The 20,495-nt window shown below is 40.3% G+C and overlaps 1 protein-coding gene and 1 long non-coding RNA gene across 16 annotated transcripts in view; one reads left to right on the forward strand and one right to left on the reverse strand.

Annotated features, from left to right (window-relative positions):
* The window catches only part of LOC104091713 (uncharacterized), a 54,606-nt gene extending 38,989 nt beyond the window's left edge, over positions 1-15,617 (forward strand). For 8 of the 12 annotated variants that reach the window (XR_685228.3, XR_685233.3, XR_685227.3 and 5 more), the window contains one exon: positions 19-519. This is a non-coding gene — a long non-coding RNA (uncharacterized lncRNA). Of the gene's footprint in view, positions 1-18; positions 520-1,906; positions 2,058-2,559; positions 2,623-4,187; positions 4,374-15,352 lie in introns of those variants that run through there. The other 4 variants (XR_001968372.3, XR_001968371.3, XR_001968370.3 and 1 more) reach the window with 4 other exon arrangements.
* Positions 1-20,495, reverse strand: part of LOC104091711 (MADS-box transcription factor 23-like) — a 39,789-nt gene that overhangs the window by 12,468 nt on the left and 6,826 nt on the right. For 3 of the 4 annotated variants that reach the window (XM_070200135.1, XM_009597113.4, XM_009597115.4), the window contains exon 3: positions 2,186-2,264. In XM_070200135.1, coding sequence (XP_070056236.1) covers positions 2,186-2,264 — 79 coding nt within the window. The remainder of the gene's footprint in view (positions 1-2,185; positions 2,265-20,495) is intronic. The other variant, XM_009597114.4, reaches the window with a different exon arrangement.

Here is a 20,495-nt window from a genome sequence, read left to right on the forward strand (position 1 = left end):
GTTGTTTTAATCTAGCAGGAATCAGGCTGTGTCGACTGTAGTGGTTATGTGGAATCTGTTTAGCCGAAGAAGATGTTCTTGTTGATATGATGCAAATCGAAATAATTGTGAACTATAAGACAGTTCTGTCCCTACCTATGCTTTGATTGCTAGACAAATGGGAGTCTCTCTGATCTATTCTTTTATGTGACCTCTCTCCAGTTAAATCCTGAATAGCTGAAGTTGCAGTACGTTCATACAATAGGTAGCTTTTCATGCCGCATTGTAATACTGGAATACTTAGTTCCTGTTCTCCGTCAATGTGTTGGATTGCCCCTGGCTTATCGTGTCTTTTATAAAACACTTTGGAGAAATCTTGCTATTGTCTTGTAAAATATCTTCCTTCCGTTTAAACTATATGTCTTCAAACTTTAGCCTTCAGTCCAGCATCTTCAACGGTACAGCTGACTGTAACTATGAGAATCTGTATGCTTCTTTCTTGCAGCATTTTGTTTATGTTTTTTTGCTTTTGCCCCTTTATCCTGCTCTCCATCTCCTAATTCTAATTAATTTGCTTCTTGCAGCATTTTGTTTATGTTTTTTTGCTTTTGCCCCTTTATCCTGCTCTCCCTTTATCCTGCTCTCCATCTCCTAATTCTAATTAATTTGCTAAAATTTGCGGATAGGTGCCAATATCTTTTAAATCCTTTTCACAAAGAGGTGTAAAGAACAATGCCCCCCAGGGCTTTGTTCTAGTGGTAAGAGCACATCGATGATGTGTGGATTAGGCACACGTCGCAGGTTCGAATCTTGCCTCAGATAAAGCCAGATATTTAAGTGGAGAAGGGTAGAGGGGCGGGCCCATCATATGCCGGAGTTTCGAACCCTTTGGCCGCCGGGGATCTCTCGGTAGCGAGGAAAAACTGTAAACAACAATACACCACAATTTACGCATGTTGTGAAAAGAGGAAAGAGGAGAGAAACTCTTACTGAACTTTTTTGGGTTAACATATAGGAGGGCTCTTTTTTAATGGACTGAAGAATCCTAATTATTGGGGTTTTCAATTATGATATAATAGTTAATAGTTATCTTGTCAATGGCAGAACATTAGGAGTAATTCTCACTAAGATCATTTTGACAACTCTTTTAGACTTAATAGACTCCTTGTATCTTGGATAGGAGTTGAGCCAAAACTTTAGTACAGGTTCAACTCCTGATTGTTGCCGGAACAGTGATCATCATCGAAAGGTCATATTCTTTCTCATAGACTGTTATCGACACAACCAAAGAAATATGCCTTGCAGCACATGGGAAAAATCGTTTTGATTTAGCGGAAAGAGATTTTGGTGACACAAATCTCTATTAAATCATGTAAGCTTGAATTAAAGTTGAAGGGTAACAAGAAATTATTGGAGTAATTGCTTGCAAAGCCAGAGAAAAGTGACTGGAAGAGACGATGCCGTCAGGATGGTTGCCTGAAAGAGATCAGCGCGGTGCCTCAAATGTTCTCAGGAAAGAAATGTGGAGCCTGAAATGTCACAATGCTGCCTAATGATGGCTGGAAATAAGAATAGTGCTGCCTAGAATGGTTATCAGAAAGAGGCAAGAGTAGTACTTAGATTTCCACAAATATCGTAGAAGCTTAATACGCCTAATACCACATGGAAGGAGAGAGACGAAGAGAAACTCTTATTGGAACTGGTTGATAACATCAAGAAGGCTCCTTGTAGAAAAGTTTTGAACTATATATGAGATAAGGAAGTTTCATGTTCCTAAGGTTTCCTATTTATTACACGACACTAAGGATATTTTCCATATTATTCTTATTGATCCTCTTAACTTTCATTGATAATATAATCATTACCAAATTCTCTACTATTTAATTTTTCTGTTAACTTTGAACATCTTTTTTTTTTCTTATTATAGTGGTGTCAGGGTCACTTTGCTCGCACCTAGACTATCCCACCGAAAAGCCTGCTGCAGGCCACCGTACACGTGTCGCGAAATCAACTCACCATGGTAGAGCAGATAGGCTTATACCGAGTGTCATAGCTTAGCTTTGAACCTGAGATCTCAGGTTGTTACTCATGTGTCTCAACTACTCAACCATTTCCTTGTTCAACGACATGAAGTGGCTATGATAGAAACCTTAGTATGCATATTTTTCTTTGACTAGTTGACCGCAAATTAACCAGTGAAACTTACCCTAACCTCAGAAGTTGGAGTTGCCAATTGGTGATTCTCCTCCTTTGTTTTGTTGTATCTTTCAATCACCGACTTCATGCTGTCAAAATAAATATATTTAGAATTGTCTACGTTGTACTGATTGAGCAAATATTTTGGAGTGTATCACAAAGTTGTTCTGTTTGTTTCTAGTCTAGCCTCTACATACATAATAGTTAAATTGTGTTGACTTCCCTTGTCAAAAAAATTGTGTTGTCTCCATACTAGGTCAGTGTAATTAAATACTGTTTTATCTAATAAGAAAGAACTCGAATAAAACAGGGCAGATAATATCTTTTGCAGCCTCTTATTAACACGATGGCTGCAGTTCTTTATTTTCTCTCTTTGTTTTTCAGTTGAATGGAGTTGAGAGTGATGGCACGCTAAACGTTGACAAAGTGAATGGTACTGTCTTTAAGGTAGGTCTCTGAAGTTTGTTTTGCTCTTTTTACTCTAATTTCATGTACCAATCATCAAGGTATGGATTAACTCGTTAGTTGTGGGTGTTCCCTTCATGCTTAGTATTAGAAGCAAAATAAGGGGGAAAAATATCGAACACGATCTAATGAGCATAAGAAAGCTTTGTTATCTTGAACACAAGTTATTTCTGTAGGCATTCTCTGTGCTTCTTCTAAATTATATACTAGTTATTGAATATTGTTCGAGTGATAAGGAATTGTCTAAACATACAACCTGAACTCAGATAAAGAATATAACATGGGGATATTTCAGAATGATAACCCAAATGCATGACAGCCATGTATTTGTGGTCCAATGTTCAAGTTTTTCCTCACTAAAGATTGTATAGTCTATCCAAAATCTATTCTGTTAAAACCTTTTCAGTTTTCAATATAAGATTCCTAGGAATACCTTCAGGTAAACCCCCCCACAAAAAAAAAGAAAAACGAAGAGAATTTCCTAAAACATAACTAGCATAATGTAAATGCATGCAAGAGATGCATAATGATAACTGCAACTGTAGTTAAGTAACTATCTGTAGGTTTTTGGGTGAAATAAGGTAAGTATTGGGATCCCGGATATGATAAAAAGAAAAGAGGTCCAGTCTTTCAGGTCAAACTTTCCTTGCCTTTCGCCTTTCTCTTTTGTTTAACATATCTTTATTTCTGTTTCTGTCTCCTTTTCTGTTTGTCGATCTGTCTGTCTGATGGAGTATTTCTGAAGCATTCATGACATTGAAAGCAATTGTTTAGTGGTATAATGGTAATAGATAAAATAATTCTAACAACAACAACACATCAGCGGTAGTAGTTTGTCAGCCAGTAGGGTAGTGGGGTGTTATGGTATACTTCATGAGTAGTTTTAGTGACTCAATGAGAAATGCTTAATGAAATCATGATAAAGATATGTTTAGGCAGAATAGAAATGCTGGCAATCAGAAGATAGCACAAAATGATTGGAACAACAAATTTATTGGGCCATTTGCTGTTTAGGACTTCTTTCTGTACTATGGAAGACTGTATTGGTCCACCCCTGTTTTGGGACTTTGAGTACACATAGTTTTTTTGTAAGTTTCCTCAGTGTCCGTCTCTAATTTCCTCTGTTATTTGGGTTTGAAATCCAATATTGTTGACATAGAAATGGGAAATGGCTAGAAGTCGAGCCAAATTGTAGTTCTAGTGCCATGATGATAGTTTTGCAAGCAAAACGTGACACGCCTTCTGAAGTCTGTTTCGTACTATAACATGCAATGCATCCCCTTCCTCCCTATGTATGTCATAGGGTCTTTCATTTGATTTTGTCAGTAACATGCTTGAATGTTATCAAAACTAGAAGTACAGCGAAAAAGGAACACATTCGTGCATGAGACACAGAATTGCTTGATGTTCCAGAATAATAGTAAGAACAAGATACTAGAGTAGTTATCATTTCAGAAAGACGTGATGAGAAAAACTTAGCATATATCTTCTCATTCTGGAGTCCTAACGGAAGAACGATCGTCATCTAGAGTTCTTCATTCATGTAGTTGCTGGTGTATGATAAATGGACCTTGGGCCTAACTCAACCCCAACAGCTAGCTTATGAGGTGAGGATTGCCTAAGACCATATAAGGAGACCAAGGACCTCAAATCCTTCCGATGTGGGACAACTCAACAGTGTAACTAGTTCTATTGTCAGAAAGCAGCACCAGAAAATAGTATCATGCATTGAGGTATCAGACTTCGTAAAACATGCCTTTGTCACCCTTGTAGCAGAGTTCTAATATCATCTGTATTTCTGCTGGTTTCCACTTTTCAATGTTCCTCCTATATTTTCTTGTGCATTATATTCAGACTCGTCTCCCACTGTTATATGATTAAATAAGGAATCTATCATGATCATAAGTTGAGCTACATGGTGTGACTGCTATTCAGATAGTGTTCCAGTCACGTTCTTATAATAATTTTGGTGGTTAAAGATGTTTTTGCGCCATAGTAAATTCAATGTAAGATACTCTATGCAAGTTCACAAAAATCACTATTCTAACGAGGCTCTCCCATATATATATCTATACTGAAGAACTTCCTTTCCTATACAAGTATATAAATAATTCAAGGCATGTCAAACTTATAAAGTCTTGAAAGTTTTCCAAACAGAGATTTTTCTTTCTAATTCGAAATAAAGGGAATTGGATCCTATCCATATTGAAGTGCCCTCTTGCTTCCCTTGTTAGCTCTAGTTTTACATATTCACATATTCCTCAACTTTCCCAACTTCCTGCGATTGAACTACATTGATCTAGTCTTCCCAAATTACATAGTCTTCAATCAATCACCAAAGTTGAAAGGGAGAGAAACACTTTCTCCTGTTGAAATCAGACCAATTTTGAATATCAAACAAAGTTGAGCAAGGTAATTGATATTTACCCATCATTCTTAATTGTTTCCCTGCTTCCTATCTGTTACGCGACGCTTTCCTGAGATTCCTTGTAAGGATAATGTAAGGCTAAGCAATCGATGTCCGTGTAGTTACTATCCGCCAACTGAGTTCCCCTCCGTATGCTAGACTAGATTGTCAGTACCGTACGAGAAAATCAATGTCAAGAGCAATTGAGAGAAAAAAAATGAGAATTGAGAATGAAAGAAAGTTTGATTGCATTAGTGAAAGCTATTACAGAAAAGCAACACGGTGTCGAGGACGGTATCGAGGGGGAGAGACACCAGTAAAGAGAATTGCTTGCTTGCTAGAAAGTTTGATTGCTTGATCCTCCCTAATAATGCTTAAAATAAATAAACCCAAGTTACATGACTTGGCCTAACTAAGCTAGAGGAACATAATGGAAGTACATGAAATAAAAGTATTTTATATTTACAATGAAAAGGACTTAGTTTTCTGCAAGGTAGAAACAGGTCCGTTGTCAGCAACCTTGTCTTTGACATCACGGTCTACGCGCGCGGCGCCGTTCGCATCGGCCTGCGGCTGGGCGCTCCCGAGGGCTATTGGTGGGGCGACAGAGGCACATGCGCGCTAGTCACTTGGCGAAGCCAAGACCACAGGGTCGTCCATGGCGCTAGGTGTTGGGAGGCTTGCTAGGATGCCATGGGGCGCGTCCAATGGGGCATGGCTGGAAAGCCGCCCATGACATTCTCCTCCGCATCACAACCCTGCTATTTTACCAAGAATTCTTGGTGATCTTTCCTTTAGGCGTGAATCACTTGATCATTAAGAATAGCTTCAGCACGCCTTTTTCCCGATTGAATTGGGGCCTCGAATACTGGGTATTGTGAGTTGGCTCCGTGAAGGGTCCTCCATGTCTTCCCGAAAAGGTTTCAGAAGACTGACATGAAAACCGGGATGGATTTTCCACCAAGCTGGGGTTTCCAATGCGCCTTTCAATGGACAAGGGTCTAATGTATTTTTGCAATAAGCGAGGGTCATGGACCCATGCAAACAAGTACCGCTTTGGGATTTTGACCATCATTTTGTCTCCTACTTGGTATTCAAAACAAAGCGACGATTTTGATTAGCATGCCTCTTCTTCCGCTTTTGGGTTTTGACAAGATAGCTCTGCACTATCTCCAAATTTCGCTTCCATTCTTTTGAAAAGCTAGCAGCTCGAGGAAATTTTGACATGTTTGGTGCATTCACGGTGTGGGAGTAACGGTTGTTGTCCGGTAACAATTTCAAAAGCGCTTTTTTTGTACTAGAGTTTTTTTGTGAATTGAAACACAGTTGAGCAGCATCCAGAAGCTTCACCTAGTTCTTCTGCGATCCGGTTACAAAGTGGCGGAGGTATTCCTCCAGCATGCCATTGAACCGCTCCGTCTGGCCATCAGATTGCGAATGAAAACTTGAGTTGTGACTCAATTTTGATCCGAGGAACTTAAAGAGTTGGGTCCAAAATTTGCTAGTGAAGCGTGAGTCGCTATCACTAACGATGTCTTTAGTCAGGCCCCAATATTTGACGACATGAGAGATGAAGAGTCGAGCTGTATGTTCTGCTGATATATATTGTAGGGCTGCTATAAATATAGCATACTTGGAAAACCGATCCACCAACATCAAGATAGTTGTGAGATCTCCAACCTTTGGCAGCCGGGTGATGAAAATCCAGATAAACGCTTTCCCAAGGTCTCTTTGGGACAGGTAGTGATTCCAAGAGTCTCGCTTGTGTCAAGCGGTCCGACTTGTCCTTCTGGTATACTAGACAAGTCTTCACATACTGAGCGACGTCATCAGCCATTTGAGGCCAATAATATGTGCGGCGAAGTAATGCCATGGTGCGTTCTTCACCATCAGAAGAGTTCTTCGCAGATCTCCTCCTTTAGGAACATAAAATTGGTTCCCTTTCACTTTCAGGAACTGGCGAGTCTTGCCCTGTCCTACAAGATCAACCAAATACTGTGCAGTAGGATCCTTTATGAGTAGATCATGTATGTGAGAAGGCACGGGAGAAAATATGTTATTAATATTGGATGATAAATACAATACAAAAGGTCTCTATTTATAGCTATACACTACAAGGAGATATTACTCCTCTTCTCATGTGGGACAAGACTACACTATATATATTTGTAAACTAACACTCCCCCTCAAGCCGGTGGATACACATCATATGTACCGAGCTTGTTACACATGTAACTAATACGAGAACCAGTAAGAAACTTAGTGAAAATATCTGCTAGTTGATCATTCGACTTTATAAACTTTGTAACAATATCTCCTGAAAGTATTTTTTCTCTAACAAAGTGACAGTCGATCTCAATGTGTTTAGTCCTCTTATGGAACACCGAATTTGACGCAATATGAAGAGCAACTTGGTTATCACACACTAGTTCCATCTTGCTGATTTCTCCGAACTTTAACTATTTGAGCAACTGCTTTACCCAAACTAACTCACACGTCGCCACAGCCATGGCTCGATATTCGGCTTCAGCGCTAGATCAAGCAACTATATTTTGTTTCTTGCTCTTCCACGAGACCAAATTACCTCCTACTAGAACATAATATCCAAACGTAGAACGTCTATCAAAAGGTGATCCTACCCAATCAGCATCTGTGTACCCAACAATCTGCTCGTGGCCTCGATCCTCGAATAGTAATCATTTGCCTGGAGCTGACTTTATATACCGAAGAATGCGAACAGCTGCATCCCAGTGACTATCACAGGGAGAATCCATAAACTGACTTACAACACTTACCGAAAAAAAAATGTCAGGTCTAGTCACTGTGAGGTAATTCAATTTGCCAACCAACCTCCTATATCTCGTAGGGTCTCTAAGAGGCTACCCCTGTCCAGGCAGAAGCTTAGCATTCGGATTCATAGGAGAGTCAATAGGTCTGCAACTCATCATTCTAGTCTCCTCAAGAATGTCTAAGGCATACTTCCGCTGTGAAATAACAATACCTGAGCTAGACTGAGCGACCTCAATACCTAGAAAATACTTCAATCTATCCAAATCCTTAGTCTGGAAGTACTAAAAGAGATGTTGCTTCAGATTAGTAATATCATCCTGATCATTACCAGTAATAACAATATCATCAACATAAACCACTAGATAAATACACAGATTAGGAGCAGAATGTCGATACAACACAGAGTGATCAGCCTCACTACGAGTCATGTCGAACTCCTGAATAATTGTGTTGAACTTACCAAACCAAGCTCGAGGGGACAAAACCAGGTGGTTGCTCCATATAAACTTCTTCTTCAAGATCACCATGGAGAAAAGCATTCTTAATGCCTAACTGATAAAGAGGCCAATGACGTACAGCAGCCATGGACAAAAAGAGACGAACAGATGCTACTTTAGCCACGGGAGAGAAAGTATCACTATAATCAAGCCCAAAAATCAACCTGGCAATCCGGACCGACTTTGACTGCATAAACCGACCAACAGTAGACTTACCTGCAGGAAGAGGAACAAGCTCCCAAGTGTCATTCGCATGTAAAGCAGACATCTCGTCAATCATAGCATATCGCCATCCTGGATGAGATAGTGCCTTACCTGTAGACTTAGAGATAGAAACAGTGGACAAAGAAGATAAGCATAATGAGGTGACGACAAACGATGATAACTTAAACCGACATAGTGGGGATTAGGATTAAGTGTGGATCGTATACCTTTGCAGAGTGCAATTGGTTGACAAAGAAGAGACAAATCCGCAGTAGGTGCAGAATCTGATGCGGGGCATGAATCACTTGGTTCTGATGCTGGATGTGGACGACGATGATAAGTCAAGAGTGGTGGAGCTGCAGAAGGTTGAACTTGATTATGCGGAGGAACTGGAGCTATAGGTGGTGGAGCAACAACCGGAGCTGTAGGTGGTGGAACTGGAGCTATAGGTGGTGGAGCTACAACTGGAGTTGTAGGTGGTGGAGCTGGAGTGACTGAATCTCCAAAAGATGAAACTGGTAGTACCTCAGAAATATCTAAGTGATGACTTGAGCCAGTGAAGTATGATTGGGTTTCAAATAAGGTAACATTAGCGGGCATAAGGTACCGCTGAAGATCAGGAGAGTAGCATCGATACTCTTTTTGTGTTCTCGAGAAACCCAGAAATATGCACTTAAGAGCACGAGGAGCTAACTTATCTGTTCCTGGAGTAAGGTTATGGACAAAACAAGTGCTTCCAAAGATACGGGGTGGAAGAGAGAACAAAGGTAAGTAGGGAAACATGACAGAGAATGGAACTTGGTTCTGGATAGCTGAAAATGGCATACGATTAATAAGATAGCAAGATGTAAGAAATGCATCCCCCCAAAAACGCAACGGAGCATGAGATTGTATGAGTAGGGTACGAGCAGTTTCAATAAGATGTCTATTCTTTCTTTCAGCTACTCCATTTTGTTGAGATGTGTACGGACAAGATGTTTGATGAATAATCTCATGAGATTTCATAAACTGCTGAAATGGGGAAGACAAATACTCTCGGGCATTATCACTACGAAATGTGCGAATAGAAACCCAAATTGATTTTGAATTTCAGCGTGGAAGGTTTGGAAAATAGAAAATAGTTCAGATCGTTTTTTTACCAAAAATATCCAAGTGCACCTGGAATAATCATCAATGAAACTGACAAAGTAGCGGAATCCCAAGGTGGAACTGACCCGACTAGGACCCCAAACATCTGAATGGACTAAAGTAAAAGGTGACTGCTCGATTATCAAGACGCCGAGGGAAATGGGAGCGGGTATGCTTACCGAGCTGACATGACTCACACTCTAGAGCTGACAAGTGAGATAAACCAGATACCATTTTCTAAAGTTTTGACAAACTGGGATGTTCCAACCATTTATGTAATAAATCTGGTGAATCAGTAACAGGACAAGTTGTAGAAGGAAGACAAGATGTGAGTCCATGTGATTTAGTAAGGATAAGGTACTAAAGTCCGTTTGATTCACACCTGGTACCAATGATCCGCCCCGTACTGCGTTCCTGTATAAAAATATGGTCATCAAGAAATAAAACAGCGCATTTAAGTGATTTGACTAAGCGACTAACAGCTATGAGATTAAAAGGACTATTGGGAACATAAAGGACTGAATCTAAAGGTAAGGAAGGAAGTGAGCTTGCTTGATCTATTGCAGTTGCCATGGTTTGAGACCCATTGGCCATTGTGACTTTTGGAAGAGATTGAGAATACAAAATAGTAGTGAAAAGAGATTTGTTACCAAAAATATGATCTGATGCATCTGAATCAATGACCCAAGACTCAGAGGATGAAGATTAGGAGAAACAAGTCAAGTCTGCTTACATGTTTTATACTGAATGAACTCAATATAATTTGCTAAAAATACCATCCGACTATTCAAAGTATCGGTTCCCATGTCGCTACAACATGGGAAATAGCTTGAAAACTGAAGAAATAGCTTGAAAATCACTGTTTACAGCAGGAAAAGAGAACATTGTTCTAGCTTGAAAAACACTGTTCACGCCGGAAATACTGTAGCTCGCCGGAAAATTCCAAAGTCGGAATTTGTCGTTACCAGGATGGATAGACTCGGAATTCCTTTGCGAGCAAGCTGTCCTGAAAAGCTAGCTTCGCGAAAAAGTTCTGATACCACGATAAATGGACTTCGGGCCTAATTCAACCCAAAATCTAGCTTCGCAAAAAAAAGGCCGGAACCCTCGCCGAAAAAGTTATTGCCGGCGCGTGGCGGCTTTTCTGCCGGATAAAATTTCAGGGGTTGGTCGTCGGAGGGTGATCTACCTCGTGGTGGTGTTGGTTTTAGCACAACACCGACAGAAAATGACTTTCACTTAGACAAGCCTTAGGTCACCGGAAAAATTATACGATGACTAAGTACCTTCTTCCTGGTTAACGCCGGAATGACGCACAACGATCTTTTCAAACTAATGCTCTGATACCATGTGAGAAGGCACGGGAGAAAATATGTTATTGATATTGGATGATAAATACAATCAAGAGGTCCCTATTTATAGCTATATACATCCTATTACAATGTGGGACAAGACTACACTATGCATATCTGTAAACTAACAATGTATCTGGTCTTTTATAGTGGTGGCTACTTCGCTCCCCCTTAGGGTAGCGAGTAGGCACACCGATGCTAAGTCAGCCCTCCGACTGAGCGCATCAGCAAGCTGGTTAGTCTTCCCACTTCGGTACTCCAAGTTGAAGTGAAATTCTGCTAAGAGTTCCTGCCACCGGGCCTGGCGGCCATTCAACTTTGGTTGGGTCATAAAATGGCTAACCGTTGTGTTGTCTGTCTTGACCACGAACGGGGTTCCCAGCAGATAGTGCCTCCAAAGGCGTAAGCAATGGACGATAGCCAATAATTCTTTTTCGTGGGAGGCATAGCGCCGCTCTGCATCCTTCAGCTTCCGGCTCTCGTACGCTACTAGATGCCCTTCTTGTAGCAAGACCCCGCCAAGGGCATAGTCTGAGGCATCCGTTTGTACCTCGAACGACTTGGCCAAATCAAGGAAGGCCAAGACGGGGCTACTAGACATAGCCGTTTTCAATGCGTCGAAGGCCTCCGCTCGCCTGGGTCCCCAATCCCAAGGCGTAGCCTTTTTTAGGAGTTCTGTCAATGGCACCGCGATGAGGGAGTAATTTTTCATGAATCGCCGATAGAAGTTGCATAGGCCAAGGAACGCCCTCAAGGTATGGATATCCTTAGGCGGCGGCCAATCTGTGATAGCCTGAATCTTCTGCTTGTCCATTTTGATTCACCCTTCCTCGATGACATGTTCGAGGAATTCAATCTGTTTTTGAGCAAAGGAGCATTTGGATAGCTTTGCATATAATTCGTGCTCCCGCAATCAGCCTAGCACCTTCCGCAAGTGCTCCAGGTGTTCTTCCAGTGTTTGGCTATATACCACAATGTCATCCAAGTAGACCACCACGAATTCGTCAATGTACTCACAGAAGACATGGTTCATGAGGGTGCAAAATGTGGTTGGAGCGTTAGTCACCCTCCGCAATCCGAACTTGCCAATAACCTGTCTTCAGGTCTATTTTGGTGAACATCGTCGCACCACCCAGCCTATCGAACAAGTCTGCCATTAGCGAAATAGGATACTTGTTCTTCACAGTGATTTTGTTTAGAGCCTGATAATCCATATAGAGTCGTAGGTTGCCATCATGTTTCTTTTGGAATAACACAGTGGATCCGTACGGGGATTTGGAGGGCACGATGATCCCTGTGTCTAGCATTTTCGTCAATTGTCTCCGAAGCTCGGTGAGTTCGGGTTGTGACATTCTGTAAGGCGCCCGGGCGGGTGGCTTCGCACCCGACACCAACTCAATTTCATGGTCCATAGTGCGCTTAGGGCGGGAGTCCCTTGGCATGTCCTGTGGCATGACGTCTTAAAACTCTAGTAGCAGCTCCTTCACGGGTGCAGGAATGGGACCCGAGGAGCGTTCTATATCTTCAATACATAGGTTGTTAGGTACGTAGTTTCATGTCTTTTGACCCCCCTTCTTCAACTGTAAGGTCGAGATGTTCTCAGCGGCCATCTTTATGGGCATACACGGGATAATGCAGGGCTTGGCCCCGTGTGCTCCCATCATCAGTAGCATGTCGGCATACGGTACGGGCATGGTGTTGGTTTATCTCAGGAATTCCAACCCAACTATCAACTCGAAGTCATCTATGATCACCACGCGCAAGTTGAATTTTCCTTCATAAGGGCCTAGCTTCACTAGTACTTCTTTGGCTATTCCACCCACTGGCTGAGGCGGTGAGTTGATAGCCTTGACACGACCTCTGCCCTTTCCTACAACTAGACCAAGGCGCTCTACCTGAGTAGAGGCTAAGTAGTTGTGGGTAGCACCCGTGTCTATCATCGTTCGAATGGGCTTGCCATTCACCTTCATCTCGACGAACATGAGGAGTCTTCTCATCCGCCTTCTTTTTCCCTTTCTTGGTGATTGGGCATGGGTCCTTACGGATACCAACACTGGTTCCCGCTAAGGCTTCAGAAATAGAGCCAACTATTGCATTGAAGGCACCTACGGGTTCGGTCTGGTCGACATCATCTGCGTCGTCATTTGTCCCATCATCAAAAGCTTGATGGGCGTTCATCTGTGCATGCGGGCATTCATTATTCCAATGTGGCCCGCCGCGATGATGGCATCCTAAAGGGGGTTTTCTCCCCCGATCGTCGTTGTTAGATGCAACACAAGTATTGCCTAAGGAGGGAGCCTTAGATTTGGTTGCACTCCGATCTCCTCCACTTCTGTTAGGGCCACTAGTGTTAGGTTGGCCCCCTTTGTATCCCCCTCGGGCAGGCTGTTGAGGCCTATCCTTCCGAGCTTCCACTTGATAGTCGTCAAGGCACTCCGCTGCTTGTATTGCCTTAGGTAAAGTGTCTACCCTGTCTTTGCAGCTCCATATAGGCATAAGGTTTCAACCCTTCTTGGAATGTGAAGAGTTTGTCTTTGTCCCCCATGTCTCGTATGTTCAGCATGAGCGCGGAGAATTCTCGCACGTAATCCCGCACTGATTTGGTCTGGCAGAGCTCCCGTAGCTTTCTCATTGCATTGTACTCAACATTTTCGGGGAAGAACTGTAGGCGTATGGCTGCCTTCAGTTCTGCCCATGTCTCGAGAGTATCTTCACCGGCCTTGATGGCTTCGTACTTCACCCGCCACCAGAGTTTAGCATCACCCTGAAGATACATGGCAGTAGTTGCTACATTCTTCGCTTCTTCTAGGTCCCCAACGGCATCGAAGTATTGTTCGATGTCGAAGATGAAGTTTTCCACTTCTTTGGCATTCAGAGCTACATTGTATGGCTTTGGCTCATGAATTTTCAGTTTTTGTGCCACGGGGGCGAGGTTCACAGCATCCCCAATTTGATTTTCGCCTCCTCCAAGCAGGCCTTGTAGCGCAGCATTGGCAACATTGAACTGGCCTGTCAAGTTGTCTATAGTTTGTTGCATGGCAGTCACCTTTATGCCCTGTAGGTTAAATCCTCGGCACGCTCGTATTGGAGGCCCTCAAATTTACCAAAAGTTTTGGCTGCCTCTGTGGCTGCCGTTTGCCAGTCTCCCTCAGAGTCGCGACTAATGTTTTCTATGTCAACTTCGGCCTGGAGCATTCTGCGATCCAGGTCGTCCAACATTTGCATTAGGTTGGTTCTTAGTTCAGGCACCGTATCCACGATGGATCGTAATACGTCAACCGTCTGCAATGCGGTCCCATGATTCACCATGGTCAGAAATGGTGGTAATAGCAACGTGTTCCCTCGTCCGATGTCGAGCCTAAGTTCTTATACCAACTATTACGCGACGCCTTCCTGAGATTCCTTGGAAGGGCGACGTAAGGCGAAGCAACCGATGTCCCTGTAGTTACTATCCGCCAACTGAGGTCCCCTCCATATGCTAGACTAGATTGTCAGTGCCGTACGGGAAAACCAATGTCAAGAGCAATTGAGAGAACAGAAAAGAGAATTGAGAATAAAAGAAAGCTTGATTGCATTAATGAAAGCTATTACAGAAAAGCAACACGGTGTCAAGGGGAGAGACACCAGTACAGAGAATTGCTTGCCATCTAGAAAGTTTGATTGCTTGATCCACCCTAATAATGATTAAATAAACCCAAGTTACATGACTTTGCCTAACTAAGCTAGAGGAACATAATGGAAGTACATGAAATAAAAGTATTTTATATTTACAATGAAAAGGACTTAGTTTTCTGCAAGGTAGAAACAGGTCCATTGTCAGCAACCTTGTCTTTGATATCACGGTCTGTGCGCGCGGCATTGTCTGCGCGCGGCGCTGTTGGCATCTGCCTGCGGCTGGGCGCTGGCGAGGGCTATCGGTGGGGCGACAGAGGCACATGCACGCTTGTCACTTGGCGCAGCCAAGGCCACGGGGTCCATGGTGCTAGGCGTTGGACGGCTTGCTAGGACGCCATGGGACGCGTCCAAAGGGTCATGGGGCATGGCTCGCCCATGACATATCTTACGCTCCTTGGACAAAATTCATCAAACTAAATTAAACTTATTGTTCTGAAGTACATTTTGTTTTAGCTCAAAATATGACCTTCCCTTGAACAAAGATAATCTTGTTATAACTTGACAACTGTTAGATAAGATTCTAGTGGAATGCACAAAATGTTTTCGTTGCCCTATTATCAGTAGGCAGTATCGCCCTTCATGCCCTTGGAAATTGGCATAAACTAACTTTATCCATGACACAAACTTCTACATTATTCTAACATTATTTATGATTGCAGGTAAGCTAGACAAGCTGGGGAGAACCTTTGATGAATGCAAACTACAAGGAACAAAACAAGTTGGCGGATCAACTAACAAAGGGTTGATAAAATCAGCCACTATTAGCAAATTTAATTTTGTTATATTGTGTATTTATTCTTTTCATTTTTCATTTAGAATATATTGTTTAGCTGTTTTATTGTTTTATCTTATATTTGTTATAAAGTTAAATATATGTATTTTAGTTTATTTAACTTCATGTAGGAAAATGTATTTATTCTTCAATTAGGAGTTTTATCTAATTTACGTTGCAGCTGGTAAAATATTGACCCCAGGAGGGAAAAACACAAAGGAGAAGTAAAAAGGAAAGAAGAAGAATTAAGACAGAAATACACAAGAAAGAGCATAGGTAAGCCACTCGAGTCGTTCCGCCTCCCTAAATATGATCGGCTGCCTATTTAAGTCAAGAATGCGCTCCTGTAAACAATGAGAGCATCCGCTTAAACTTACGATTAACTTGAATGCTCGTCAATCACTATTCTATATGCTGGCTCTGACTTGCTGACCGCTGTGAGCATAGGAATTTTGTTGCAGAAGACAGGTATTTGGCATTGTTAAGTTAAATTGATGATTCTGAGAAGAGTTGATTTTTTTAATAGGTATATTGGTGTGAATACACACATTATGGATTATAGTGTATAAGAATTTCAACATACAACATGAGCAGTAGAGTACAATACTATCATGCCTCCATTTTGATGTGCGAGGGTTTGCTGGTCCTAGTAAGTAAGTTTAACAATCTCACGACAAATTATATCCACATGCAAAATCATGCTAAAAATAGATAGATTTCTAGAAGAAGACGCTATTACTTGGATGAGAAATAAATAATACTAATATCGAAAAGTTTGAGTGGTTGAAGTGAAGCAGCTACTTCGAAGTTACGGAAAGAAAAAGCAACAACTAGAACAGGAAAGTCCAAGTCAAAGTAAAAAAAGGAATCTTCGCTTATTTCTCTTTATGCCATGAAAATTATATTGACAATTTTAGCAAAGCATACGATGATCATAACATGACATGGTTGGTCAAACAACCCCCATCGCCTAAAGGTTTAGGACCTCTCTCTCTCCCTCCCCCGCCTCTTTTTTATTTTTTTATTTAACACCCAGTAATTCTGGTGGAAATATTATAGCACCAAAAATTACATGAGCTGGGACTAGGCCTAATCCCTTACAAGTTGAGAAAATGTCGGTAGCCTCACAAAATTTTAATAGCCCATGTTTTTTTCCATTGATCTGAAACGTCTCTCCGGCCCAAACATATTATATCTATTAGCCCGAAATGTTTATTTTGTATATTTTTGTATAGCGATAGTCTATTTTGTATATATTTTATATAGTGGCAGTCTATTTAGTATATTTTTTGTATAGTGACAGTCTATTGCATATAAATTGTACAGTGACAGTCTATTGTATATAAATTATATAGTGACAGTCTATTTAGTATATTTTTCGTATAGCGACGGTCTATTTTTTATATATTTTGTATAGTGACAGTCTATTGTATATAAATTGACAATCTATTTTATATAGTGACAGTCTATTGTATATAAATTATATAGTGACAGTCTATTTAGTATATTTTTTGTATAATCACAATCTATTTTGTATATATTTTGTATAATACAGACTGTATTTTTCAAATTAATGATGCAACCATATTTTGCACACGTTGCTCCACCACAGAGTACAACTAATTTAACGAATGTTATTTTCATACTCGACTCCTCTATTTAGGGTATTTCTTGAAAGAAAATGACACTAAACGCCACACTTGCATTTTAGCGATTGACAGTTCTCTTTTTTTTTTTTTTTACATAAAGGATTTTCGCCATGCAAAGAAATGCTTATATATATTTGGAAAGAGGGCATGCTCGTGATAGTGAAGGATAAATTTCACAAATGGTCATATAATTATGATTTATTTTTAATCAAAGTCATACAACTATGTTTTCTCACATAAAAATCATAAAAAATGCTAGTTAACTCACAAAAAAATCATAATGACCGAAAAATATAACTTTTCGATAGCATTTTTTATTTTTCAGTCTAACAAATAATAACCAAATTAAAATAGAAATGACCCAACCTAATATAAATATAAATAAATTGAAATAATACTAAAATTGAATCCTTCCCTCAAAATACACGTAACTTCCATTTTTGGAGTATTTTGCTTTTTAAAATTTTAATTATTTATCTCACTTACAGTATGGGCACATATTGAACTCATAGAGGAAAAGGCAAAAAGTAACATTTATGACAAAAGTTTTATTTTTATATTCTTCACAAGTATGTATAAAATATTAATATCTAAATAGCACAAAAGTCAAAAAAAATAAAATAATGAACGATTCCCTTTGAATAAATTAAAAGTCATCTCCCATTGTGTTTCCGTGATAGTTGGATTTGTCAATTTCAGTGGCTAGCCGCTATAATTAGTTTTGGGCTATAAAATATATATTGTAATTTGTGGCTACCGATTGTCATTAGTTTTTTCCGGATGGCTAGAAGTGATAATAGCTCTTACAAGTTGCTATGTAGATCACACCATTCGTATCACTTTTCTTCTATTTCTCTTGTGAAAAAAACTAGAATTACAATATACACTTACCTAGTAACCCCATAATCATGCTATATTACAATTAATCAACTTGCAAAAAAAGTTTTTCAGTTGCCATATCTAAAGGTAAATGTTAACTTGGCAACTGCAATCTATCCATCTGATAAGGCCCCTCAAAGGTTGCTGGTAGATTGTAGTTGGAATTGTACCAAACTTGTTGCATACTTAGCCAACCATAAGCTACTTGATTAGCTTATGTTAGATAGTTATATAGATAATCCTAGTCCCACATGAAATAGAAGTAGAATATACATTGTGTATAGTTATAAATAGGGCTAATGTAAAAGATTTAATAGAATATCAATAATAGTTATTTTCTCCTGTACATTCTCACATGATATCAAAGCAACCGTGAGAAATCTATTGCTATGCATAAATTTCAGTGACTTCGGGAAGAGAAATCAGTCGACCGGAAGCTATTTTCCGGTAAAAATAGGTAATCTGCAAGAACAATAGTATTCGTCAGTATTGTGCAAAAACCAACACCACCAGGAAGTAGATCAGAGTTCGGCGACCAACCCTTAAAAAGTTCTCCGGCAGAAAAGTAATCACGCGCCCTCAAGCGCCGCCGGAAGAATTTCTCTAGCAAAGCTCTGACATCTATGCGCCGACGCGTGAGGCTATTTTCGGCAAGATTTTGGCAAAACTTCTTCAGGACAATCTATTCTTCTTGCAATTTCGAGCCTACCCATCCAATTTAAATTAAATTTCGACCACTTTTATATTTTTCCGACGTGAACAATGATTTTCCGACGTGAACAGTAATTCCCAAAAAACATTTTGCCTTTTCCAGCGTAAATATTATAATGGCATTCGTATCAAAAACCTTTGACTCACAATTCGTCGGATCCAATGCATTGAATCCAATCCAGATAGTTTCTTTATCGGATTATATTGAGTTCCTTCAGTACAAAGCATGTAAACATACATCTTCAGGAATAGCTTCCGCTGTTCAAACAGATAGTAGCGTGACTTGTGTCTCCCAATCTTCAACATCCGAGTCTTGGGTCATTGATTCAGGTGCATTTGATCATATTTCTAGTAACAAATCTTTTTTCACTACTATTTCATGCTCTCAATCTCTTCCAACGGTCACAATGGCCAACGGGTCTCAAACCATGGCAACTGGAATAGGTCAAGCAAGTCCATTTTTTTCCTTACCTTTAGATTTAGTTCTTTATGTTCTCGGTAGTCTTTTTAATCTTATAGTCGTTAGTTGCTTAGCCAAATCGCTTAAAAGCTCTGTTTTATTTCTTGATGACATTGTTTTTATACAGAAACGCAGTACGAGGCGGATCATTGGTACCAGACATGAATCAAATGGACTTTATTATCTTATCCTTGCAAAATCACATGGATTCACATCTTATCTTCCTTCAACAACTCCTCCCGTTACGAATTCACCAGATTTATTATATAAACGGCTGGGACATGCAGTATGTCAAAGCTTCAAATGGTATATGGTTTATCTCACTTGTCCACTCTAAAATGTGAGTCATGTCAGCTCGGTAAGCATACTCGTTCCCATTTCCCTCGGCGTCCTGATAATCGAGCAGAGTCACCTTTGAATTTAGTCCATTCATATGTTTGGGGTCCTAGTCAGGTCAGCTCTACCTTTGGATTCCGCTACTTTGTTAGTTTTGTTGATGATTATTCTAGGTGCACTTGGATATTTTTTATGAAAAATCGATCTGATTTATTTTCTATTTTCTAGACCTTCTACGCTGAAATTCAAAATCAATTTGGGGTTTCTATTTGCACATTTCATAGTGATAATGACCTAGAGTATTTATCTTTCCCATTTTAGCAATTTATGAACTCTCATAGGATTATTCATCAAACATCTTGTCAATACACATCTCAACAAAATGGGGTAGTTGAAAGAAAGAATCGACATCTTATTGAAACTGCTCGTACCCAACTCATACAATCTCATGTTTTGTTGCATTTTTGGGGGGATGCAGTTCTTACATCTTATTATCTTATTAATCGTATGACATCCTCAACTATCCAGAATCAAGTTTCATTTTCTGTCTTATTTACCTACTCACCTTTGTTCTCTCTTCCACCTTATGCCTTTGGGAGCACGTATTCTTTTCATAACCTTACTCCAAGAAAAGATAAGTTAGTTCCCCATGCTCTTAAGTGCATATTTCTAGGTTACTCGAGAACACAAAAGGGATATCGATGCTATTCACCTGACCTCCAGCGTACTTTATGTCTGCTAATGTTACCTTCTTTGAAACTCAATCATACTTCACAGGTCCAGGTAATTACTTAGATATTTCTGATCGAGGTGCTACCAGTTCCATCTTGTGGAGATTCAATCACTATCTCCCATTCATGAACTCTACAGCTCCAGCTCCAGCTCCAGCTCCAGCTCCACCACCTACAACTCCAGTTCCAGCTCCACCACACATAACTTCAGTTCCATCACCTAGTCCAGTTCAACCTTCTACAGCTCCACCACTCCTGACTTGT

The sequence above is a fragment of the Nicotiana tomentosiformis genome, chromosome 4 (genome assembly GCF_000390325.3).
Source record: "Nicotiana tomentosiformis chromosome 4, ASM39032v3, whole genome shotgun sequence".
NCBI classification, from domain to species: domain Eukaryota; kingdom Viridiplantae; phylum Streptophyta; class Magnoliopsida; order Solanales; family Solanaceae; genus Nicotiana; species Nicotiana tomentosiformis.